The sequence below is a fragment of the Thermobia domestica genome, chromosome 10 (assembly GCF_964235325.1).
Source record: "Thermobia domestica chromosome 10, izTheDome1.hap1.1, whole genome shotgun sequence".
Classification (NCBI taxonomy): Eukaryota; Metazoa; Arthropoda; class Insecta; order Zygentoma; family Lepismatidae; genus Thermobia; species Thermobia domestica.
Genome location: NC_137463.1, coordinates 225,410,432 through 225,438,331, shown reverse-complemented (window position 1 = coordinate 225,438,331; position 27,900 = coordinate 225,410,432). Strand labels below are relative to the sequence as shown.

The following is a 27,900-nucleotide window of genomic DNA, read 5'->3' as shown; positions in this document are numbered from 1 at the left end:
AGGAATTACGAATGTAACCTACGTTTTTAAGTATGCCACCTACATTTTTTTCTCTCAGTGTACCGCCTCAGATAGATGATATAGAAATGTGAATGGTAATCTGTTCTATTCTGTAGAGAATGACGTACGAATCATCATCCTAAGATAAATAGTGTTTTCAGGAAATTTTTACCTGACATCCTGTTTTATAAATGGAAACTGGAGTATTGTGGGGATATTGCTTTTGGCGGGATTACTTTTGCACACAGAAGATTGAAATTTTGTACTCACATTCAGTGCACGAGTTAGTATTTTTCAGGTTCGTTTCAAATATTTGTGTTAAAGCAGGGCGCTTTGGAGGGGAAAAACCCAAACGAAAGGGATATTTTCAACACAAAATCCACATTTTCGTGATTTTTCCACCTCAGATACATAACGGAGACATGTAAATGCTATCATTTGAAAGTCTGTTTTATTCTGAAGAGAATGATGTAGGAACCGTGACACTAGGATAAATAGGAATGTCTCAGCAAATTTTTATATACATTCGGGTCTTTTGGAGTAATCTGGGGCACTGTGGGGCTCATTGGTAAATAATTTTCCCGACCTCACTATTCAAGTTAGAAGCTTGAAATTTCGTACATACATTTCGTACACCTGTTACTATTTTTCGTTTGATTTCGAGATCTGTGTATTAACACATTGGGGTTCAGAAGGGCTCAAAATATTTTTTTTAATAAATCTCCAATTTCTCTCACAATTTCCCGCTTTAGGGACATAATAGGGAACCCTGAATGATACTGTTGAACGTTTTTTTTATTCTGAAGAGAATGAGGTACAAACCATTATTATAGGGTAAATAGGGATGATGCTGTAGCTGCTTGACTGAAAGTATATAATTTGCCTAAAGCCAGAACTTAAAATGGTTAATCTAAGTGGACCTCTTTCTGCTAGTTTGCCATTGCGAATTGCCGTTGGACAAAATATTAAATTATGTGCCACTTAAAATTTGAAAGACAGCTGTACAAATAGTTTCATGTAGCAGGAATATTTCTTTCGACTAAACGGAACAGATATTAACTACAAAGCAAATAATGATGTAGGAGTCATGGAACGAGAAAGTCTGAGTAAGGAGAAAACTCATGACAACGAACGAAAGTAACGTAATTCGCTACATATTTATGAGCAAATGAATGATGATTCAACGCGTGAATGAGAGAAGTGTTACTAAATGAGAAACCCATGAGAAAACTACGCAATAAAAGTTATGTAATTCATTACAAGCTTGTTTGAAAACAGGCACATTGAAATCAGGAGGTTAAGCTCACTAAACAGCCATTCTTAAAAAGAGTCATTTAAGGAAAGATTGGCGAACGAAAAAATAAAGAGATTCGGTTCTTAAGAAAAATATACAAGTTAGGATAGATCAATAAGTCCTCTTCCTGATTTCCGCAGAAATAATATCCAACACAACGGAAGTCTTCAGTGGGCTTACACATAAAATTTCAAGTTTCCAACTTACTTTTTTATTTTTTGATTGCAAGTGTGTGTGTGAACAGTTTTGTCATACTTTTGAAATTTTAGCCTTTGAGTACCGAACAATGATGGTGCTCCTAATTTTTACGAGGCTAATCGTAAAACAAATCTGTGAACAATTGGTAAATACGTTGTGTGATTTTTCTCCATCATATTGAAATGTGAAGAGATGGTATCAGGTATTCCAACTTTGCAGAAACTCATGTAACGACGAACCACGTCCAGGTCCTCATACTCACAAACTAATCAGACTAGCTAACCACACTGAGAAAAAAAATTGTAGGTGGCATACTTAAAAAGATAGGTTACATGCGTAATTCCTGTAGTTTTTGGACTTAACGTACACCAGACGTATAACTGAAAACGCATGTTTTATAATACTTTCTGTATAAGTGTTCCATCTATACGTACTTTCTGTATGAAACAATGTAGGCGGTCAGGATCTCACATACAAATGGACGTATATAGCATATAGCTGACGAAGGTAACATAAGTATATACATGTGATATACGGAAAACTGTTAGATGTCATACATCCTGCAACGGCATGATGTAACATCAAACGGCAGTGCCTATGTATCATACGGATAACGTATGCTCCGTATTGATTTCTATAGTAAGCAAGAGGATACCGTATATTTGTACAATATACCGCTGTCCGGAGAACGGATTTTTCTCAGTGCAAGCTAGCTAGCTACCCAAGATCCATTATGTTGTTATTGATAATTGAAAAGTAACTGTATGCAACATCGTAGACAAGACAACGTTGTCACAAAATGCAGTCCAGTCAATATTGATTGATGTTTTACCTATGAAAAGTACTGGCAATACGTGTGCCGAATCAGAATTTTCTATTGATCAGAAGAGGCAGCGAATCATTTGTTTCCAAGAAATTTTGACAGAAATACAGTATGATTCTGGAAAGTTGTAAAGTAGTTTGTGGCCACGGATGAGACAATAATTCATCATTACAATACTGAGATGAAATGGTAATCTATGGAGTGGACGTACCATGATTCACGATACAAGGACAAATTCAACGTAGCACATAGTGCGCAGAAAATTAAGACGTCAGTATTCTTCTATGCTAAAGGAATTGTATTTATTGACTTGGCCATGCCGATACACCATCACAGCTGACTGTTACGCTAATCTAATACAGAACTCGTACGAAATCATCAAACAGAAAAGAAGAGGACAGTTGTCACGTAAAGTGTTCTTCCATCAGGACAAACATGCAGTCCACCAGCCAGCATGTGCAATGGCCTTCATTCATAATACTAGCTTTGAAATGATCTATCACTCGCCCTAGTCATCCAATTTGCTCATCAATGATTTTCTCTATTCACTTGTGAGGCAAAATACTTTCGTATAGTGTTGATATCATGTGTGCAGTAGATGCATATTTCTACTACCGTGAAGAAACTATTGGTTGTTTTAATGGGTATGCAAATGTTGGTACATCCATTGTTCGAAAGTGTTGAAGACCAGGGGAATTGTGTTGAAAAAAGTAAATTTATAATCATGGTTATATGTCTTTTATTTCTACTCTAGAGCGAAGAAGTATTAATCAGCCCAGTATATTAAAAATACTTTTTCTGTTTAACTTTACTTGTGTATGCGTATCGTGTTCATTTGTTAAAATGAAGACAGTGTTCGAGAGAAAACACCAACACCAGTATATGTAACATAAAAGAAGGTAATTTATAACAAGTGGAGATTAAGGTAAGTGGAGTTATCATTAGACTTCCAAACTATCCTGTGCATACGTTTCGGAAGTCTTATATAACTGTGACGTCCATTCATCTGTGTCTGTTTGTCGAAATGTATCAGAGAAAACACGGTAAGCAATATCGAGAAACGTTTACTTGCGATCGATTCAGCGTTTGCGGAATAAGTCCGATCTCCCACGTTAACTCTATATTTAAACTCGTGTTCTTGCAAATCAACTACTTTTCGTTTCCACATTTATCACCATAGAAAAGAAATGCAGATACAGCGACAAAGTTGTTTATTTTCCTTCTTTTTGAAAGCGATTCAGTGTCTCATCGGAACATATCACCACGGCCTGAAATAATCAACAGAAACATAAAAGTAGTCCTAATTTACAAGTATTTCATTCACTCCGTTTACTCTCAGTTCAAACCAGAATTTAGGTGGTAATAGATAGAGACAATCATTTTCTTATTTTCCTTCCTTTTTTTGCGATCATTTCAAAGTTTTAAGGAACTTACCCTTACCAATATCCTACCGAAACCTAGAAGTTTTACCTATCTGTTGAAACTCAAAATTGTACAAATGTAGGATTTCCATTCACATAGTGGATCAGATAAATAGATAGATAGATAGATGCATTCAGTATATCAAGTATATTTTACGTCTATATTTGGTGTCCTGTCTTGTCGTCGAACTCAGGACTGCTAATACAAAAGAATATGAATTTACTCTGTTTAGCAACTAGTCTGGAAGTCCTTGCAGACGACTGTAGCAGCTGATGTAAGAGCAAACTCTATTCAGAGCCACATAGATTTCCACTTTTCTGGATTCTTCTTACAAGGAAAGAAAAATAGCACAGAACAGTAAAGGAAATGCTATTCGAAACAAACTGAGCAATTGATCAGGGCAGAATGTCTCAGTTCGAGCCTCTGGCACTTGCAATTAACATTTTTGGAAGCTCGTGTGCTTGTGTCCTTATTCGGCTTATAACTCATAGTTAATTCTATTCTAAGACTAACAGGGAAGAGTGTATGCAAAACTAACGAAAGACCTCTAGTACAGGCGTAAACTCAGCCAAGTTTCATCCCGGTTTCCCTTGAGGAAAAGGAAGACCTAAACAAAACAACAATCAGGATTTTGAGTTTGAAATTGAAATAACAAGAGTAAATAAATCAATCAATTATAGTTCAGATTCAGTGAGATCATATGAGAGAATCAGGAAAGAATCCAATAATCAAATAATTAGTTATGATTAGCCTGGTCCGAGATACAAACTCTGGCCCAAATCATTTGAGTACGTAATATCTATAATAGTCTTTTAGTAACAATCAGACATTCAAGGTTAATAGATTGTCCAGGACAGAATGATAAGAGTCGCTCTGGTTTTCAAGTTTTAAGGCTTCTGTCTTTTGCATAAAGTAGCAACTAGGTCACTTTATGAGACAAAATATGTCATGATAGTTAGAACTCCTCCAGCTATCCTTAAGAGTCTTACCCCCGGCAAAATTAAAATTCCGCTAATTTTACAGTAATTATGTGATATCTTCAAATAGATAAAAGATAATTGAAATATGGAACAAGAACGCCCTAGACAATATTATTTTGCGTGAGGTACCGTTATCACAAGTCACCTAGTGGCTTTCCGTTTTCAGCTGTTTAGAAACGCGAAAATAAATGCCTATTTTCAAAATGGCTCGAAATCGAAAGCAGATAAGTGAGTCGTGATAACGGCTTCTCATGTAAAATAATATTGTCTAGGTCGCTCTTGTTCCACATTTCGATTATCTTTTATCTATTTGAAGATATCACATAATTACTGTAAAATTAGCGGTATTTTAATTTCGCCGGGATGAAGACTCTTAACTATTAAAGGGATATAAGCTTCTCACCCACCAGACTACCGCTTGTATTCAAAGCATAGAAATCGGACCGACAACTGAGGTGATAAAGCCAGATGCTTCTGCTCCAGCGGCCAAGTGTGTCTTCAGGAATAGAACTCGATTTCACCTTTTCCACGACAGGCAAGACTTAGATATGTAAAACTTAGTTACAATTGAGTACTTTATCGTTGTGCATATTCGGCTTTTACATATAGAAATTGATCGCTCCCATGGTATCGGCTTGGGAACTTAAACTTAGTCTCTCGCGTGAGCAAGCATAATCTTAACTGAAAAGTTTTGCTATCGGTTTTAAACTGAATTAACTAATGTGTTTGGTTTTCTCCGGGTTGTCTGTAATTGGTCTTCTTTCAGAGTCGCTGTTCTTCTAAGTTAGATAAGGTGACTTTTAGAGTTAGTTAGTTTTCTTCATTTTACTGAAAATCCACCGGATTTCACGTTTATTGAAAACATCGTCTATTTTGTATACCATTTGTGATTTTCTTGTAATTTTCATGACATTAATCGGATTTTATCACATTTTTACACAAAATCGCACTAGGAAAATTCTGATGTCCCTTTCAAGGAATTCTTACAATCGTAAGATTTTTCTAAAAAATTATAGAAATTTAATCTCGCTTCACCATATCCAGCGTTTCCGACATTTCCATTTATGAACTTTTATTAGTTTTGATGAACTGACAGGTGAATGAAATTGAACATAACGGAGAGATACTATTAACATCACTGGATAGTGAAGATAAATATTGTTTAATTGTTATCATATTTAATGTTATCATTATCATTTTACATTAATTTTACTTTTCTTCGCACTCTGCGTGCGAGTCCTGTCAATTAAATATGCATTTTAGACAGATAGGTTTTGTACTACTTCATGATTATAGCAAATAGGAACACTTCGGGAGTATGGATGTTAGGCATTGAAGTTTTATAACTGATAAGTTAGATCAATGAGACATTCTTTTTTACACTGTTCGTCAAATTTACGAAAGTGTTGTTCGTGGCATGTACTAGAAGTTGTGCTACCCAATGTCATTTTCTTTGTTGAGTCGCCATTTTATGATTGAACCTACTAAACCTCTAAATAATAAATAAGGTAATCTTGAATTTTAAATTCTGAATCGGAAAGTGCTATTGCGTTGAAGCACCGCGGATGATAAAAATATCACCAATTTTCATGTCATCTTGGTATATGAAATTAATAGAAATTACCTAACGTGCTTACCATATCCCTGCTATATTCCCGACATCCATAGCACATATCTCTGGTTCGATTCTAACTGACGTGGGATTTCCCACCCTTACGTTTCTTTTCTAACGGTTGGTGCCATGTTGTCTTTCAGATTAGAGTCTATAGGTTTTAGATTGCCCGTTATATCTTCTTTTCCACTCTCCATTTAGAAATTAGTAGAGCTGTGCGTTTCCAAAGATATATTTAATCCGTCTAACATAGACTCGAATCTCCTTATCTGGATAAAGGAGTACAGTAAACGTGGAAGCTGTTGTCTAGTTGGAAGACTCAGCTAATTTATACAAATTGCTACGCTCGCATTTTTGATTTGCACAATCCACCTTGTTAATGCGACTAGGCCGTCTGTCCTAATAACATGCTCCACACCTGATCGTGTTCTTCTATTCCAACTGGAAGGGATTAGCTCAATTGGAACTACTGCCTTCAATGTCAATCTGCATAAAACAGAAAGAATAAGATATATAAAACAATTGTTTTTATTATGGATCCAGTGTTCCAGAAACCGATTATACAGGGTGGCGCGTATTGTATCTACCAGTTGCAGTTGGCAACCCTGATCAAATGCGCGTACGAATGCTGCGCATGCTTACGGCACTGGATAGCAGGGCCTCTGGCAATTAGTTTACCATGGAGCGGTGGTCTGTGCAGACACGAATTGCGGCGGTGGAAGCCTTTATCCGAACCGGTTCTGTCAGTGAGGCTCAGCGGGCACTGCGACGAAACAGTGATGATCGCCATGTTGCTATACCCGAGAGACACAGTATTCTGAGATGGGTGAGACAGTGGCGGGCCACAGGTAGTGTTGTGAACCGGAAATCACCAGGTCGTGGACGAAGTGTTCGAACAAATGTAAACTTGGAACGAGTGCGCGTAGCGATGGAACGCAGTCCCAAACGTTCAGCACGGCAACATGCACGAACATTACATTTGACACGACGTTCATTGGGTCGTTTGCTGGGTGATTTGAAGTTCCATCCGTATAAACTGCAGGTGGTACAAGAGTTGAGAGCCATTGATAAGGAAAACAGACTCAATAACTGCCAGAACATTCTTGAGTTGATTAACCGAGATCCACTGTTCCTCCAACAACTTTTGATGTCCGATGAAGCAATCTTCCACCTGACTGGGTATGTTAATAAGCAAAACTTCCGGTATTGGTCTCAGGAGAATCCTCGTTCATTACATGAAAAGCCTCAAGGTAGCCCAAAAGTTGTGGTATGGTGTGCAGTTGGAATGTGTGGCATTATTGGTCCCTATTTTTTTGAGGATGACGCCGGACATGCAACAACTGTAAATTCCGACCGCTACTGCCATATGTTACAGACGTTTCTCATTCCGGAATTGCAGGAAAGGGGTGTGATCAATAACGTTTATTTCCAGCAAGACGGTGCTACGGCACACACGGCACGCCAAAGTATGTCTATACTCAGAGAAACATTTCCAAACCGCGTGATATCCCGATTTGGCGATGTCTCATGGCCATCCCGTTCCCCAGATTTAACAGCTCCTGATTACTTCCTCTGGGGATATGTTAAGGAAAGGGTCTTTGCCAATCGCGTGAAGACAATTGACGAACTGAAGACTGCCATTCGTCATGTGATAAGTTCCATTCCACAGGATACGTTAATGCGTGTGATGAATGCCTTCCCACGTCGCCTCCAGCAGTGCATCCAGGAAAAAGGCGGACATTTACAGGACGTTATTTTTAAAGTTTAGTGAGCTCCTTCGACAAGTGTTGTACAGTGTACAAATTGCCAGTCCATATACTTATATTCCATAACAGTTTTGCATTAAAACTTGCATAACACACCTTTGTATTTTCATTTGAAGTTGGTAGATACAATACGCGCCACCCTGTATATGTGATTTCGTTCGTCTATTGCAATCAATAGTTAAAAATGTACTACTTTAAGTATGAGTATTGACTTCGCACGTTTTGAAGGTCTACCGTATTTTCACACTGAAAAGGAAATAACTGATTATTGATTATTATTATTGTTATCAAATGCAACTTTTGATGATATAGTCACAATATATACGTTTGTATTATAAACTAGAGTACAATGAATGCTGAAAAGTTCCTGATCTTACCCAGAACATGTAAAGTTTGCAGAAAGAACTTCACACTTATTCAACATATTCCTTTTTGTGACATGGAATTGCTACAGCGATGTTGAAGCTTTACGATTTATTCCAACAACAATTGCTTTGATTTTGACTAAAACAAGTTCTCCACAGCATGCTGTGCGTTAGAAACGTCCTCAAAAATACAGCTCTTTGAAGTGTTTCTTCAATGGTATTAGGAAAAAATTATAATCGGAGGGTGCCAGGGTCACACAAATAGGATGAAAGCAGAATTATACAATTTATGTTTTTCAGTTTGGCAGAGATGGACTTGTGATCTGGGCAATTTTTGTGAAAATCAAAATTTGGACACGTCCCTGCGATGTTCCCAACTATTATCGTGCACACTGCTGCACAAAACAATGGTATGTACAGTAGATACCACATTGCACATAAAAGTAAATTGACATTTTTTTGCTTGTCAATTTTTACTCAACTCAAAATCACAATCTCTTTTGTTTTGAATCTTGCTCTGCTCTGGTGTATATTCTGGATCCTTATCGGAATCATAATCATCTTCCGAAAAAACTGTCTACATTGCTTCTACTCGTATTATTAAAAACATTCTTCAGATGTGATCGGAAACACCAGCTCACATCTTGCCGCCATCTTTGCTAGTTACCATGTTTTAGTTACAAGATATTGTAGATGCCATAACTTTCAACGTGTATTACTCTGCCATGTATTGGCGAACTGACGAATTTTCTCCACCGCTTGACTTTAGTTATACTGTTGTATACAGTTTAACTTATAACTCAAAATTAGCAAAAATATCAGTTACCATGTTTTTCCCCGAGCTCTTCCATTATTACTTAAAGGTAACGAGGTATAAAGTAATGCGTATATCAGTTACTATTTTAAAACCTAATATTTTATAAATTAGTTTGAAGTTAAGGAAATATTACCAAAAAAATCTGTATTAACTCTGTTTGCCCAAAATTGACAGAATAAGATGATTTCAAAAAGAAATGTTTTTATACACTTCACTTTGTATTGATCATAACATTAAAATTATTTTTTTCTTACTCTTTTAGGTGCTTTTACCTTACCTTACATCCTTTTTGGTGTTTCTTCGTTGTTTCTGACATATGTGATAAGTTTTATTGTTGATTCAGCAGCAAGCGCTATTTCAATTCTTTTTAGTTTTCAAGTTATTCTTTGTAAGTATTTTATCCTTAATTTGATTACGTATAATAAAATTGCAGTCAAAGCACGCTTGTAGTAATTCTTCCAATGTGTGGAAAACTACACACACACAAGCATAATTGCTAAGAAAACACAGATTGTCACCTGAATAATAATACTTTATTAAAAACAATCGCTTACCCACATTGCATACCGTTATTGGGTAACTACAGAAAATAAGCAAAGTATTACATTATTTTATATTAATTTAATAATTAATATTAATTGTAAAGAAGCAAATGTAATATATTTGGCATACATATGAGGAGTAGAACTCTTCTCGAAAATTACCTCCTGATTCCCCACCCTGCAGACAGCGATAATTTTCAGTAATGTGTTAGAGTTCGAATATCATCTATAATAAAGATAGCTTGTTTCTTCATAAGTATGTGCACAGAATATTTCGAATATTCATTGATTTACAAAGAATGAATTATTTATTTTTTATCAGGAAAATTATTTCAACATTTAAAAGAGTAGCATTAATATTAGTAAAACGAAAAGTGACTAGCTGTAATAAAAACACTATGTAAAGAAAGGGTTTGATATTGTAAGTAAGCAAAATGTTAATGTAACCCAATACATATAATCACGAAAAATATGTGGTACCATATATTTCGTTTAGTTAGTCTATTCATAATGCATAATTATAAGTATATATTGAAATTAAGGTATAATTTCAAGTAAATTTAATATAATAGCAGAGATAAATTTAAATATTTATTATCTCCAAGTCTTTGCTGTCTTACCTTTGTTCTATTACAAAATCCACTTGTTATAGTAGAATCACGCTATCCCAGCAGCGCAAAGAGGGCGATATACTGTTACGTATCTATTTTCAAATTTTGTGTTCAATCACTTGAAAATAGATTACATAGCATCATAGGCGATGGTAACATTTATTTTTTGTCTTTTCAAAGATACATTCTTTCATCTATTTGTTATTCAATTTTTACTATAAAGACAAAATTGGCCGCAATTCGTTATTTGACAACACAGATAATCAAATTACATAATACGTACGAATTTTGTTATGTTGCAAGTATCGTTTCTAAGGTTAGAGAAGATTATCTAAGGTGTTATTTTTTGCACACTGTTATCTCGCTACTATCTCTCTCTCCACAAATGTATATTACATGTAGATAGATAGAACATTGGCAGATATGAGGTAATATCATAATATTTCGGAAATAAATGTGCAACTCGCTAATACGAGGCGCATTTCAAAAGAAAGGGTCAATATTTTATTATAACCGACTGGCAATAGTGATCGAATCACCCTTGCGCAGTAACATCATTTGGTCCATTTGCTATCAAACAACCATAGTTTCGCCACTCATCTGTTTACTTTCGTATGTTCTGGAGCATGTTAAAATGGCTGCAGCGCATACACAATCCCGCCAGGTGCGAGGTCCGCTCTGTGATTAGATTTCTTCATGCCAAAGGACAAAGAGCTGCTGAAATTCATAGAGAATTGTGTGCAGTGTACGGCGACAGTGTAATGAGTGAAGGAAAGGTACGACAATGGTGTTGTGCATTCAAAGAAGGCCATACAAATATCCACGACGAAGAGAAGAGTGGAAGACCAAGCATTCAAACTGACGACTTGATGCAGCGAGTGAATGAAAAAGTTAAAGAAAATCGTCACTTCACCATTACCGCTCTACACATCGAATTTCCAGAGGGTTCACCAATAACATTGTTTCGAATTGTTACAGAAACATTAGGATATCAGACGTTGTGTGCCAGATGGGTCCCCAAAATGTTGACAGACGTCCATAAAGAGAACCGACTGACTGCAGCACGCGGATTTCTGGATCGTTACGACAGAGAGGGTGATAGATTTTTACCCACGTTGTTACAGGTGACGAAACATGGATTTCTTACATGTGGCGTTCATCTCAACGATTTGAAGAACCAGATTAATTGAAAACGGCAGTGTTGAAATGGCTGAACTCCTAGGCGGCGAATTTCTATGCAGAGGGTATAAAAAAACTTGTGCCACGGTACAGAAAAAGCTTGGAAAATAATGGTGACTAGGTTGAAAAACAAAGTGCATATGTACTTGTTTTTACCGAATAAAACAATGTTGCTAAACTTACTTACCTGTTTTCAATTAAATATCGGCCCTTTCTTTTGATATTTAGATATCAGCACATAGTACGTTACATAGAGCGAGGAGCTTAGTACGATAGTGTGGTGAAAGAAATCACCCAATATCCGTCGGGAGCTCTGCAGCTGGAGTTACTATGACATCTTACGTTACCATATCAGCTTCACATAATGTCCAAGTTGAAACACAGAATGAATTTAAAATTTTGAATGAACTTTAAAGTTTAACTGATCATATCGTCTATTCTGAGACGAAGCAATAGTCTTCACAAAATAAAACCCCTTCATCTCCACAACCAAAATAGGCAAAGCAGCTTAGCACTTCAAAGAAGTGAATGCTCACCTCCTTTTTCTGCCTTTGCGGGATACTGCATAATAAAATGTCTGCAGTGGCGGTGATGAATTGTTGATGACATGGTATCAGTAGGAAATTCTACTGCCAGGTGTGAGAACGTTCAAGAGAGAACATTTTGCAGACTCTTCCACAACGACAGTACATACTATCACCGAACCAACCTTGTATGTGACTTCGTCCACAGAAACAATGTGGTTTCACGTCCTCACCCACATTATACAACAAATTTGGCTCCTGCTGATTTTACAGCATACCAAAGATGAGAATGCAGCTCAAGGGTCGTATTTTGACACCATTGTGTAGATTTAGCGTGAATTACAGAATATGCTTGAAAATCTTCTAGAGAAAAGACTTTAAGAACACTGTGAGGATTAAATAGCTGTGTAAAAAACTGTGTACTTTTAAAGTGATATTGTGTAAAGGTAGAGATGTAAGGCAATTTCTTGTAAATAGATTTAATCTTAGACATTTTACACTGTCTGTATAGTGAGTGTTAGATAGGTAATGAGTTGTATATTTACTATATGAGGATGGTATAATGTGGTGCTTGTGGTAGTTGGCTAGATATATATATATATATATATATATATATCCAACTACTACCACAAGCACCACATTAAAACACAATAACACTATAACACTATAAACTTAAAACTCATTATAAGAAGCTATGGACAGTCTTTCTTAAATTTACTATTATATATAAATTACTCTAGTTAACAAATTTAAACTTTTTGTTTGTTACATGAGAAAAATCACCTGATCTTAAAGGAACTTTTTGCGCTGAATTCGAATATGGACTCGGTTTCTCTCCATCACGTACAGTTTTCCCGTAACAGAGGGATTTTCGGGAAATTCCCTCAAAAATTTCCCTTTTTCATATATGTTATTCCCCTAGCTGTCCCCTTACATATAGTAACATAGAAATTATACCTAAGTATACCTTGATTTATATTTAATAAACCCTAAAAGTTTCGTAAAAATCGCTTTGTTCTTTCTAGAGAAATAAATATATTTGTATGTATACTGTGTGCACTGTTTATTGCACCTGATACTAATGCTTTCAGATCTCCTGAGTTGGGGTAAAAACGATTTGCTTTATTACTACAAACACAGACATAAAAATGAATATTTACAATAGTCAACATCACACTTGTATTGCTCTCTGTAAATTAGAAACGTGTATAAAAATAGAATGTACTTCCAACGTATATTTTTTTTAAACGTACAGTATATGTATATCTTAATACATATATATACAATTCTCCAAGTTTTTTCGTTTTGTTCATGAAATGGTTATCAATATTTGTTATCAAATGTAACAGAATGCAAAAGAAAAAAAGAATGGAATACAGACTCATTGTTGACAACAATGAACTAATGCAGTCTGAATTTTCCACTACGGTATCGTTTCCCCCCTCTCCCGCGCATTTCTTTCTTTCTTGTGTTCTTGACACCTGGTGAGGGAGTTTTGTACATTTTTATATTGACGTGTGGTTTAACACTACTTCACTTTCAAAGTTGTCTTTGCTGTTAAGAGTGCTTTCATGTTTGATCTTAACGGCATTATACCCAACTAAGACCAGAAGTTTAGTTAGTGATCAGTACAATGGCGTCAAGAGGACGCCGTTCGTGTGTTAACTCACCAAACAGTTTTTGTTATGTCTGTGGCCAGTTTGTAGTTAAAGGACAGTGTAGATCCATTACGCCATCGGTGAAACTAGCATATTATATATATTTCGGATGTCGTGTGGGAGATCAGGACAAAACTTGGGCACCCAACATAATTTGTGCGTCGTGCTACGTCACTTTACTTGCATGGGCCAAAGGGAAACGGAGGTTCATGAAATTTGCTGTACCAATGGTGTGGAGAGAACCCACCAACCATCTGGATGATTGTTATTTTTGTCTCACAGTAGTTAAGGGACATTCTAAAAATAGCAAATACACAATATGTTATCCCAACGTTAAATCCGCAATTAGACCTATTCCGCACGGGGATGAACTTCCACTTCCCGAGCCCCCTACCAACTGGGAAGAGATCTGGCCAAAAGACTCGGATGATGATCATGACCTTGATGAACCATCGACATCAACATGTACATCCAAGGATCCAACGTTCATCCCTGACTGTGTTCGCGAGCCACATTTCATCCGGCAATGTGAACTTAATGACCTAGTCCGTGATTTGCACCTGACAAAACAAGAGGCGGAACTTCTGGGATCAAGGATCCAGCAGTGGAACTTATTGGATGCAGAAACGAACATATAAGTGTACAGGAAAAGGCATGTTCAATTTTCAAGCTATTTCTCAATGCAAGATAATGTGTGCGTATGTACGGATATAAATGGGTTGATAGTGGAGCTAGGAATTCCTTACGTTCCAGAAGAATGGAGGTTATTTATCGACGCGTCAAAGGTCAGCCTTAAAGCTGTCCTTTTACATAATGGAAATAAAAAACCTTCTATACCACTTGCGCACTCAGTGAAGATTAAGGAATCCTATGACACCATGTCAACTTTGCTAAATCTTATAAATTACAAGGACCATTGTTGGCAAATATGTTGTGATCTCAAGGTAGTTGGTATTTTATTAGGACTGCAGTGCGGTTACACGAAGTACCAATGTTTTTTATGTTTATGGGATAGCCGAGCTGATGACAAACATTATGAAGTGAAGGAATAGGAACCTAGAGTGAATTACGTACCTGGAGAATGCAACGTCAAAACGCTCCTTTGGTAGATCCTAATAAGATATTACTACGGCCACTTCATATCAAGTTATGACTTATGAAAAACTTTGTCAAAGCCATGGACACATCTGGTGAAGGTTTCAAGTATTTGCGAGATAAGTTCCCTAACCTGAGTGATGCTAAGATTTCAGCGGGAGTGTTTATTGGTCCCCAAATTAGGAAATTAATGCTTGATGATAGCTTTGACAGCAAGTTAAACAGTGCTGAGCTAGCTGCCTGGACAGCATTTAAGTGTGTTGTGCGCAACTTTCTGGGCAATAACAAAGCTGAGAGTTACACAGAAATCGTACAGGACATGATACAGAAATACAAAGAGTTGGGTTGTAGGATGTCTTTAAAAATCCACTTTTTGCACTCCCACCTCAGCTTCTTTCCTGCTAACCTAGGTGCTCTCAGCGACGAACAGGGGGAAAGATTCCACCAAGATATAATGGCAATGGAGAAAAGGTACCAGGGACGATGGGATCCTTCAATGATGGGGGACTATTGTTGGGGTCTTTTTAGAGAATGCAACATTTCTTACAAAAGAAGGAAGTAGTGTACGTTTTTGTAACCCAATGGAAGTTTCATATATTGTGATAGTTTTGATTGTCTTTTCATGACCTTTTGGTACATTTGTATTATTGTTTATTGTAAATTGTCACACTTGTAAATTATATTTTATATATGTGTTTGTGGTAATAAAGCAAAACGTTTTACCTCAACTTAAGAGATCTGAAAGCATTACTATAAGGTGCAATAAACAGTACACACAGTATACATACAAACATATTTATTTCTCTAGAAAGAATAAAGCGATTATTACGAAACTTGGAGGGTTTGTTAAATATGAATCAAAGTATACTTAGGTATAATTTCTATGTTAGTATATGCAAGGGGACAAGATCTTGGGGTGTAAAATAAACGAAAAGGGAAATTTTTGAGGGATTTTCCCGAAAATCCCTCTGTTACCTGAAAATGGTACGTGATGGAGAAAAACCGAGTGCATATTCGAATTCAGCGCAAAAGGTTCCTTTAAGAACAGGTATTTCCTTTTATGTAACAAAACCTTTGCTAACTAGTGTTATGTACTTATACGTACCTATAGTAATAATGATAAATGTGCAAGTGATGTAAGGTGTATAAGTTTTAATATTTAAGCTCCATATATATAGATATATAGATATATAAATAAAGCTAAAATATAATATGATGATTTGCCCTCTGGGACCTCCTTCAGCCTCTACGAGGAATGAAAATTTCACCATGTGGCAACGTCGCAGATTAATTTGGAACTATTAGCATCACTCTACAAATATATCAAGCAGTTAAATCGACTGCTGCACTAATAAGTGCTGCTAGTATGAATCTATATCGATTTTAGTTGTAATGTGGAAATATTTGATAGATTAGTAGATCTATTCTATAGTACTTTAATTGCGACCTTGCCGCATAGTGCAATTCTTCTCTCCAGACAAGGGTCCGAAAGGTATATATATATTGCTTTATTATGACCTGTCGAATAGTGCTCCGTGGTCCGTGGGCGCCATTGTTAGAACACTCGATACATACATATATATATACATGTGTGTGTGTGTGTGTGTGTGTGTGTGTGTGTGTGTGTACAGATATATTATCACTATCTATATTCGTTTATATTTATTTAATCTTTCTGCCCTAGACTGTTAAAAGCAGTCTCTTTATATATATTAAAATCAACAAGTCACTACAGTACCCTGATCAATTCCGAGAATTTGTATGAACTGATACTAAATTCTTTCAGTAGAAACTACAGTATATTTTACTTCACGGCTTCATACTATTTTTATATTCAATGAGAATTCAATATCCTTGACTATCCTCGTAACTAAATGCAATTATATTTTGAAAACGACAACAATGAGATCGTTCATTGAAAGTAACGAAGAGAGAGAATTTGAAACTGCAGCCTGGCAACAGAATAATACCACATAGACAAACTTCAGTTTCAGGATAAACGCGAAGTTTGATTTTATTAATAATTCGTTTACCGGACTATATAAGGCATTGTGCTTTTCAGAGAAGCTAATTTATAGTGTAATTCGTCTACCTATCTATTCACATGGACCGGAACTAGCATTTATGCATCAATAATTACAAAAGAAGAGTAATTTTCGGGTTGACTAGATCCTTAACTCTCGGAGTAACAAAACACTAGCGGCGAGTAGTTCTTAGCCCGACACAAGATGGCGTTGCTAATATGAAAACAAACTTTGCACTACTAAACAAAGTTGTACTCTGTTATCGTTTAATTATAAGCAGTATACTATGTAATGACGGTACGGAATTACTATGAATTGGCTTTGCTGACCAAAAGACATGAATAATTACACAGCAATACACTGTCCATAAATAAATAAATAAATCATACTTTCACTCACACATTACTCCTACTATCTATGCACTAAATTACACACATATGTGCTACATCCCACACAAACTGAGAAAGCAGATACTAATACTTATCACTACATATATTGATTCATATTATCACACAACTCAACTATACGTAAATCAAACAAATCACTAAATTTCACCATATCCACAATCGGCTGTGTAAACTCGGAAAAGGAACGAAATAATCAGAACCAAATGGTCTTTCTATTAACTAAATCATATTTTCAGTTTTAAAATTATTGCCAATGCCACAGGAGGAACATATTGAAACTATTAACGGAAAATGATCCCTTTCTTGAAGGGAAAAGAACACTTTTTGATTCTTTATTTAGCCCATGATGCGTTTGAAGCTGTGATCAACTCAAGAATAAGTGAGAGTCCCTGTGCTGACTTACACTGATATTATAAAATTTGACTTAACTATAAAGAACCTTATCAATAGCGCCATGTTAATAATAAAAAGTCGCATATGTCACATATACTACATACACTATATATATATATATATATATATATATATATATATATATATATATATATATATATATATATATATATATATCGGGTGTTGCAAAATAAGTATTACAACGCTTGGGAGGTGACTCCTGTCACTGAGACAAGAAAAAAAGTTCTCTTGAACTTTCCGCTATCGGACATAGTTTCGGATCTACAACGTGCCGAAAGCGTGGGAAAATGACTTTTGGACGCCAATAGTTCGGAAACTATCCAACGTAAAGAGAGCGGGTAAAAAATTCACTGAAGAAGTCATACCTGCTGTATTGAATTTTCCATGTTTCACAATCCTATCATGCACGCGCAAGGGATTCCCCAAAGGAACGTAGGGATTCCCAGATAATCCGCCAAATGAAAATTGGTCTAAATTGATATGAATTGATAGGGTTTCTACCAGGTAACAATAATTCGTTTGTATTAAGTCGATATCTGAAACAAATACAAAATGGCGGACACCTTCTTGCCCGTTGTGTGTGGTTGCATAATCGCCAGGTACCGATGCTGGCCAACAGTGACGTTCTGAGTATTAAGTGTATCGAATTTGTACTCAAATGCTCTATAAAGACATCTGGAGTGTCGGTAGAGCACAACAGATGAAGCAGGGTGATCACATGTGTGGAAATACTTAACGAAAAATGCCCAGAAAAAATGCACTCATACTAAGTAAACGTGAGTTCAAAGGGTTGGAGATGTAAGGATTAGCGTAAAGAACATGAAAGCCATTGCCAATTCACCAATAATATTCCCTTAAACCGATGCAATATGATCTGCACGGTTGCATACCAATAAGGATGCAACAACTGAGGCCAAGTTGTTGACAACTAAAGGAATGTCACTAGTGGGATCGCATGGTCGATATTGAAATGTGGCCAATGTGTGTGTTGATATCGACATGTAGTTAATGGACAAATGTCAACATGTCCCACTACTGCGGGGGGACAGTCCCACGTGCGAAAAATAGGAAAATAACTACTCGAGTCTTGAATCTAAGGCCGTGAGCTCCCAGTAGAATTGGAAACTGCGACCACGCGACCGAAAGCGAGCGCTCTAGCCCTGAGGCTCGAGGAAGCCTCACTTTCTCTGTATTCATTTCTTTGAGGAGTACCCACTTTGTTTGGTAAGAGCTCTTGTACAGCCTCCCGACATGCTTGTGTGTTTCATGTTATTACTCCTACTGCACAGTTGTAAACAATCAAAGTTTTAAGACGTTTCTTTCTATTTCTCATGTCGTTTTATTTTCCATATGTATGGTGTTCCAGCTGTAGTGTTATGTGTGCTAAATTGGTTCATTTTCATCTTTGTATTGGCATGGGTACTGTGTATAAGACACGAATTTCTGGAGGTATTTTCCTATATTTTGAGTACGTCATATGTCCCAGAAAACGTGGGACATTATACAAGTTTGTTATTTTTATGCTCTATCAGAATTTGAACCATGGATTAAGAGATTTATTTTCATGTGTCGACTGTGGGACAATGTCCCAAACAAAGAGAGTCATTGATACAATCGTGTTCTAGTTACGTTCTACCAAAAAGTGCACCAGATGTAATAGCAGAATGTACAACGTTATTTTCCTAGTTTTTCCACATGAGACGGTGTCCCAGCAGTAGTGGGACATGTTGACATTTGTCCATTAACTACATGTCGATATCAACACACACATTGGCCACATTTCAATATCGATCATGCGATCCCACTAGTGACATTCCTTTAGTTGTCAACAACTTGGCCTCAGTTGTTGCATCCTTATTGGTATGCAACCGTGCATATCATATTGCATCGGTTTAAGGGAATATTATTGGTGAATTGGCAATGGCTTTCATGTTCTTTACGCTAATCCTTACATCTCCAACCCTTTGAACTCACGTTTACTTAGTATGAGTGCATTTTTTCTGGGCATTTTTCGTTAAGTATTTCCACACATGTGATCACCCTGCTTCATCTGTTGTGCTCTACCGACACTCCAGATGTCTTTATAGAGCATTTGAGTACAAATTCGATACACTTAATACTCAGAACGTCACTGTTGGCCAGCATCGGTACCTGGCGATTATGCAACCACACACAACGGGCAAGAAGGTGTCCGCCATTTTGTATTTGTTTCAGATATCGACTTAATACAAACGAATTATTGTTACCTGGTAGAAACCCTATCAATTCATATCAATTTAGACCAATTTTCATTTGGCGGATTATCTGGGAATCCCTACGTTCCTTTGGGGAATCCCTTGCGCGTGCATGATAGGATTGTGAAACATGGAAAATTCAATACAGCAGGTATGACTTCTTCAGTGAATTTTTTACCCGCTCTCTTTACGTTGGATAGTTTCCGAACTATTGGCGTCCAAAAGTCATTTTCCCACGCTTTCGGCACGTTGTAGATCCGAAACTATGTCCGATAGCGGAAAGTTCAAGAGAACTTTTTTTCTTGTCTCAGTGGCAGGAGTCACCTCCCAAGCGTTGTAACACTTATTTTGCAACACCCGATATATATATATATATATATATATATATATATATATATATATATATATATATATATATATATGGACAGGCTACCGCAACCCTAATCTAAACTTTTAGAGAGTGGAGGAAATTTCAGGGGGAAGCACTAATCTTCAAAACTTAGTTCGAAGAGATCACAAATTACAGTGAATCCTGTCCATAACTAACAATGTTTACCAACATGCCGTCTGCCGAGCTGAAGTCCATATTTCATAGACTTTCTGACTGCTTTGGCTGAAATTCCACTGAATTGAGACTCTTACGAGCTTCCTTACTATTTATTCATTATTTGAAACTAATTTTACCTGATTTCTAACGCTTTCTAGTTGAACAATCCAAAATGTGTTCGGAGCAAAACTAGCGTGTTGTTGCTCGAAGGTTTTCCCAAGTAGAACAACAGGAAGACGCACCATAATACTAAGGCATCAGAAACAGTTCCAATCAGAGCAAAGAATTTTGGCGGCGGAAAATATAAAACGAATAGAAAATAGTAGAAACTTGATAAAAACCTGATTTTGGGAGGAATGGGCATCTCAGAGGAACGAAGAAGGTCTAAATTATTCTGACAAATATCAGATTGGTGGAAAATTTCTTAAATGTCTATCCAATTGCTGACCTATGTTTTTGTGTAGCATTAAGATGTATAATATCAATACTCATCCATTCGAAATGCCCATATACATGGTTTATAATGAAATAATACATAAATAAAGAAATTATTCCCCAAAATATCATTTTTCCTGGATTATTCCGAAGGTCCCGCATTAATTTTGGTTTGAAAAAGTAATAAATGAATTTAATATATAGGTCGAAAATTATGTATTGAAAAATTTACAGTACGCAGTACGTTCGAAAAATATATATGTAATATGCCAATATAGTCAATGTAATGAAATTTGTGTTTGGAGGGACCTAATTATTTTCGAACGTACTGCGTACTATAAATTTTTCAATACATAATTTTCGACCTATATTAAATTCATATATATATATATATATATATATATATATATATATATATATATATATATATATATATATATACTGGGTGTTTCCAAAAGAATGACCTGACTTTAAAAGTCCAAATGTATTCATAGGAACGTAATATAGAAATGGAATATATTGCAAAATACTCGGAAAATCTTTATGTATGTATTACAAATGCCTTATGTATCCATCAGCAGCAGCACAAACTACATCTGGATGATAGCTAAATTCATTATAAACTTTGCACAATGTATCTGCGTTTACAGCAGTTAGTATTTATTGTCCTGTTATTCCTGTCTCTTCAAACTGGCGATACCAACGACGAATGTTTTTGGGTGCAGGCGGATCAATACCAAAACGCCGACGAAAAGTATGCTGGATCGAAATCACTGACTCAGTCTTTGCACACAAAACACCTTCAGTTGAGAAGACGCCATCTTACTTTGACTGATTGCAAACTGAGAAGACGCATTGCCTGACATCTAACGGCGATTTTCTGAAACCCTAGGTCACGCTCAATCAAATAACACTCATTTACTTACTGGCACGTCCGATGTTACTTAATTATTATTGCCGAAAACCATGTCATTCTTTTTGAAATATGGTATATATATATATATATATATATATATATATATATATATATATATATATATATATATATATTCTACTTTCATTTTCTTCCATGTTTTCTGTTTTCATTCGATCTGGATAAAATAGCTTGTAAAGTCATTCTCTTTACGGATTTGCAATATTTCTGTAGTTCAGATGCACAATATCATCTCTACTCTTACTACTTTTAGTCCATTATCAAATAATACAGTTTGTTTGTTGTATGAAGTTTGTCAGTTTGTTTTGATAAAATATTAATGTTGGAGATTAAACATTTGTCCTTTAGTCATGTCGACATTTGATTCTCTTTATATTGTACATCTTTCTACGTCCTAGCTGATAACGTTACATGAGATGATTTTATATACTCTTCACCAAAGAAGACAATATTGCTTTCTGTTTTTCACTTTGTACATTCTTTCATGATTACATACTTCTATATATGAAAATTCGAAAACAAATTTGTGACACTTTCTGAATAATATTGAAACGATTGTGCAACGCAATCAGAAGAAATTGTCGAAGATATTCAAGGAAATTAGACAGGATTTTGCATTCAGGTTACGAAACTGCACTATATTTTGCTTATCACTGCCCTGTATTAGCTCTTGCAAGGCTCAAAATGACAATAAGAGAATAGAACAGTCTATCCTAACTCTACTTTAATTAATAAGAGTAAATAATATTGTCAACAATCACCGTTACCCAATGAACCAGTGATCAATATTTATAATGCATCTTAACTGAAATTTAACCATAACAAGTAAAAGTTCGAATGGAGCGTAAAAAAGCTTCTTTCTCTGAAGTTATTCAACACTTGAAAGTAAATGAGCATGCTAATTTTCTAAGTCGACCGCGATTGGTTTGCCACAATAATGTACTTAACATTTACGCTCACAATAATGTCTGTCTCTTCTGGCAAAATGGTTATAACCGTATAAACCAAGCTCTAATTAAAGCAGAAATACGAATTATACCTAATTTAATTAAGTGACCTTTTCTTGTGTATTAATTTAGTTTGAATACTCCCAAGACAGGGAAATAACAGTAGAAATTTCTGGAAATTCTGCTAAAAGATGTTCGTTTCTTGAATATATTCCCTTTTAACTTGGCAGCACTGCCTCGGAGACAAATAAAGAAGAACTGATGTCTACTTCATTATATTCCAAATCATTGTATGAATATTGTGTTAAAATGGGATATGGGAACAAATATAATTTGCTCTCACTTGTGTTAAAAAGGAGAAAGTGGAATTCAGCAAAGTCGAAGGGTGTGTGCAATCATGGATACTATAATTAAAGTATGGATGCAAAATATTCATTGTTTGAATTGCTGTTAACTGGGTATGCTTTTAGTATATGTCGTGTTGGGATACAACTTAGGAGAAAGAAGTAATACGGGAATATTTTGAAACATTCCTCAGCAAAATAGCCGAGTTCATATTTTATCAGTTAGAACTTGATAGTCTTTTCCTCATGGCACAAAAAGCAATTATGACGTACCATTTTACAACAAAAAGGGTCACGTAAATTTGCTTTTCAAGTTTAATGTCTCACGTTTAACGAGTCGAGCCTAAGGAGAGTGTTACAATCATAGGGATGATAATGGTGGGGTGAAAAAAACGGGAGAAAATGAAGAAAATTGGAGAAAAACTACGTACACTGTCCTTGTCCACTTGAAGCTAACCTCATTATAACTGGGATAGAAATAGAGGCTCCACGCGCTAAAAGTAAGCATTCTATATTTTTCGTTTATAGCATAATAATGCTTTAAAAATTACAGAATATTGGCATCACATTGTCTATTTTCTTGCAGATTGACCGGGCGGAGTATGGGAGAGGCAGTGGATGGAAAAGAACTAAAGTTATTGTAATAAAAAAAGTAGAGAATAGAAGCTATTTCTGCCCAAGACAGAACAGCGCACTCGCAAGGGAGACTGTGGAAAACAGTCAGTTGTACACACAACCTATTGCGAATAACTCAATCTGACGAAAATTGCATGACCTGATTTTATGAAATTAGGTTGGAATTGTCGAATCTCTTAACACTATAAAGCATGCATTAGCATAACCAAAATTATTTCGAGTCCATGTAAAATGGAAATGTCGCTCATTGGAAATGAGTAATATAGTTCAATCAGTCATGTCTCAGTGTATTTCAAAAAACAATCTTGTTTATGGATGACAAAGGCCCAAAGATACTTAAACTCTAAACTATTTCCTCCGTACTGTAAAACACGGCTTCTGCTTTGTAATGCTATGGGACACAATTTCATGGTGTTTCCCTGGTTCTGTGATTATAATTACAATACTAATTTTAGTTGATTGCGTATATCCTATGATTCATAATTTGTTTACCTAATTGACGTCATTTCTCAATACTAAAATACATCAATTAATAATTATAGAGATATTCAAGCGCACTTTCATGAAGAATGAAATAAGACAACTCATAGCCTGCTGAATTACCGTATATCAAAGTTATATACCACTTGTCATTTGTTATGGAGTACAGAATGGCGAATTTTCTTCCTGTGTCACTTGTTTCAGTGAGTTTTGCAAAGCATTAGAAATGCACAAATTCTTTTCAACTTAATGGAAATATATAGAATTCGAAAAAACATGAGATATCTCAATCAGTAATGGTTAGGTGGCGACGACAATGCCTGGACTCGGTAGTGAAGTGTTACGTCAAACTGCATATTACGTGAAGAGCAGTACAACACAGTATGCAGTGAGTTTAACAGACGATAATAGGGTAAAATAAGCCACCTCTCCGAATCCAACTGGGGCACATTCTTGGCGCTTGCTTGTGTTGCGATCGTTGGAGAAGTAACAAGTGAGTAGAATTTGTCTTGGGAGACAGGGCCCAAGTTTATGTCGATCTACAACGGCAAAACTACACCGACGAACTTGATCAATAGTACGAAGAATAGCCGCAGTGGCAGACCTCCATTAGAAATCATTCAGTACCATCGTGAGACTGCACACAAACCTGTAGTACACAAATAGTACTTTCAACAGCATCTCGTTAATCACAATCTATCGCGAGTTACATTGCATGATTGTACGGTGTTAATATTGTACTAATCAAGTTTTCTAGTATATTTCTTTTTTCATTGCAGATTCATCAAGATTCTTCCAGATGCGGTAGGACTTATCAACAACACAATTGTAAGTATCATTTCTTCTAATTTTAAGTTTAGTAGAATAATTCAGTATACTTAATAATAACTTAAATTTGTAGATCTCTCCCAATATGTCCAGGTAAGTACGAGGAGATTGTTCGAAGAGATTGTATTTATTTTATTTACCAGAATTCAGATTAATTTGAAACTTTAACTAGCAAGGTTTCAGTTACCAAGTCAGATACATGGATGTACTTCAAGAAACCATGACCTTGGGATGGATGCCCCTTCCTAGTCCTGAGACCTACTTAAAATCCCATGGTATAGTTTCCCATACTATAGGTAAAATCTATAATACTTAAAATATCATAAATCAGGTTACGAAAATCTACCGTTACGAATTCGATATTCTATTTCCTATTGTTCTGTAACTAATTAAGTTATGAGAACTTCAAGCATCGATATATTACTAAATATAGATGATTATGCCGTTTCTAGAATATTAACGGTATAATCGAGCAATTTCGATTATTAATTAGAATCAATAGGCCTTATGCAGAGTCGTTTTGACGTATGACTAGCGTCATACTAAAGACCTGACTACTGCAGGAAACATATATTGGTCGAACTGTTTAGTATGGTACTAATCACGCGTCAAAACGTCTCTGCATAACGCCCAATAAATATAAATATTAGTCTATAATTTTACTGCTTCATAGATACGCTACTCCTTATAATTTTTCATGATAGGTTTTGAACTTGTCATATAATGAGTGAAAACAATTCGTACTGATTCTTTTTCTTTTATTTGCAGGCGCAGTTTTCGTCATCCTGTTGAAGCGTTTCTCTCCCATTTTACAAAATATTTCAGGACTTGAATAATGGATATTTAAAGAGTAAATAATAAAAATAATTAACGTAAATACAGGGATATCATGTTCCTCATTAAGTCTTTTATTTCTTTGTTATTCTTCCCTTTCTTTCGGAAAATAAAGTTTTGAATATACGACTTTTCAGGTTAATTTATTTAGTACATTCTCGATAGCATAAGGTATACAAAAATTTCCCATTCATTTTAAATGTGGACCTGAGAAACCTATGTTATGCTTATATGTACGAAAAAAAAATAGTCTTGCATTAAATGGCGAATCTGTTTATTGTTGCTAACAAGCTTGTCATCATTTGTGTGATATAAATTTGTATAAAGTTACATAGCCATAACTGTAACCATATTCTTGCATATGGAGTAGCAATAGCATTCCTTACGTTTAAACGTTTTTCTGGATATAATCAACTCACATAAGCTTCATCGACTACCCTCAATTATTCAAATTTCCTAGCGAGAGTTTTTCTTCTTGGTGTTTCAATTGAATTTATTCTAATTGTTATTTTCACTTTACACAGGTATTTTGGGGATTATTCTAAATGAAATAAGTAAGAAAAAGCTTAAATACGTTCTACGTATTATTCCTCTCTATAATTTGGGTGGCTGTTTATATAGTTTTGGAACTATCGCTTTTGAGAATGGAATGTGCACTTTTTTTAAAGTAGCGGGTGTTGATTCTTGTAATCTACAATACGCTACAGAGCTAGTTCTCTCATGTTGCGGTAAGTATGATAAATACATTGTCTGCTGTGTACATTTTAAAGAGTATAACAACTCAATTAGTAGTTTTGGTACACTAGTTTAGTATATTTATGTATTACGCTCCTGTAAATTCATCTGATGGATCTTAAAAGTTGTCTCTAGATTCAAATTAGGATGGAATATTGTAACGTCGAACTAAAGAAAATTCATATAATCTAAATTTATAAAAAAATATTGAGTTACAGATAGTATTAGGCCACTGTCAAGAAGATGTGTGCCATAATTTAAAAAAAATAGATTCAATTTTTTACTAGGCAGCATATCTAGCTATAAGGTAGGTAAGGTACAATGTTAAAAACAAACATTCATTTTGGCAGCATAAAGACGTATTACCGTGAATGATGCACTATTTTTAATACAATGCGATTTATTGCTTCATATATTTATTGCCTTTGGGAAAAACCAATATTAATGCTTAGAAAAATAACCATAGTCATAAAAATAATCATATGTCATTAACTACATAGTTTTCTATTATCTCGGTTGTATAATAATAGAAAGAAAGTGCTATATGGCAATATATGTGAGTGTTAATTAAGCCTTGATAAATATCAGGTTATATTATCGCTTCATTTCTTACGTTACGAAACCTTTTTTCTGGACTTTCTCGAAAATAAGGCATGAAGATTTAAACTCGCTCAATTTATTTTATTCAGCTCAAGATGTCTAGATTGGTATATGCCATATCTTTGAACACTTTTCGTTAAAAGCTATACCTACATTGTAGAACTTAATTAAATGAAAAATCACATTTGTTGGTATAATAGGACCAACTCTCATATACATTAGTACGTTTAGATCTTTATGAGTGAGCTCTTATACAATACTCAACTTGAAAGCTACAAATTAATATCATATATGTTCTTTAATAATTCAGCAAGTGGGTAATACAAGTGAAAGAGAGCAAACTCCTATTCATCTCTTAAATTTACTATCATATATGTTTTAGTTATGTATTTATTGGATAACAAGGTGATTACTTCGCTCTACCCCAAAACATTCCACTTCACAATTATACATTATGAATATAGTCTCGCTACCGAAAGGAACGTTAAACTGTACATTATGAAGTGAGGAGCAATATTCTTCTCAAACTCTTTCAGCTCCGAAAACGTAGTGTAGTAATTCTCTGCAAAATGTTGAAAAAAAGGTGGAAGAGTTATTTCATTTCTTCATACAATT

The 27,900-nt window shown here is 35.4% G+C and overlaps 1 protein-coding gene across 2 annotated transcripts in view; it reads left to right on the top strand.

Annotated features, from left to right (window-relative positions):
- The window catches only part of LOC145663017 (phospholipid-transporting ATPase ABCA3-like), a 373,059-nt gene that overhangs the window by 274,185 nt on the left and 70,974 nt on the right, over nt 1-27,900 (top strand). For both annotated transcript variants that reach the window (XM_081729148.1, XM_081729149.1), the window contains 2 exons: nt 9,540-9,665; nt 26,475-26,678. In XM_081729148.1, coding sequence (XP_081585274.1) covers nt 9,540-9,665; nt 26,475-26,678 — 330 coding nt within the window. The remainder of the gene's footprint in view (nt 1-9,539; nt 9,666-26,474; nt 26,679-27,900) is intronic.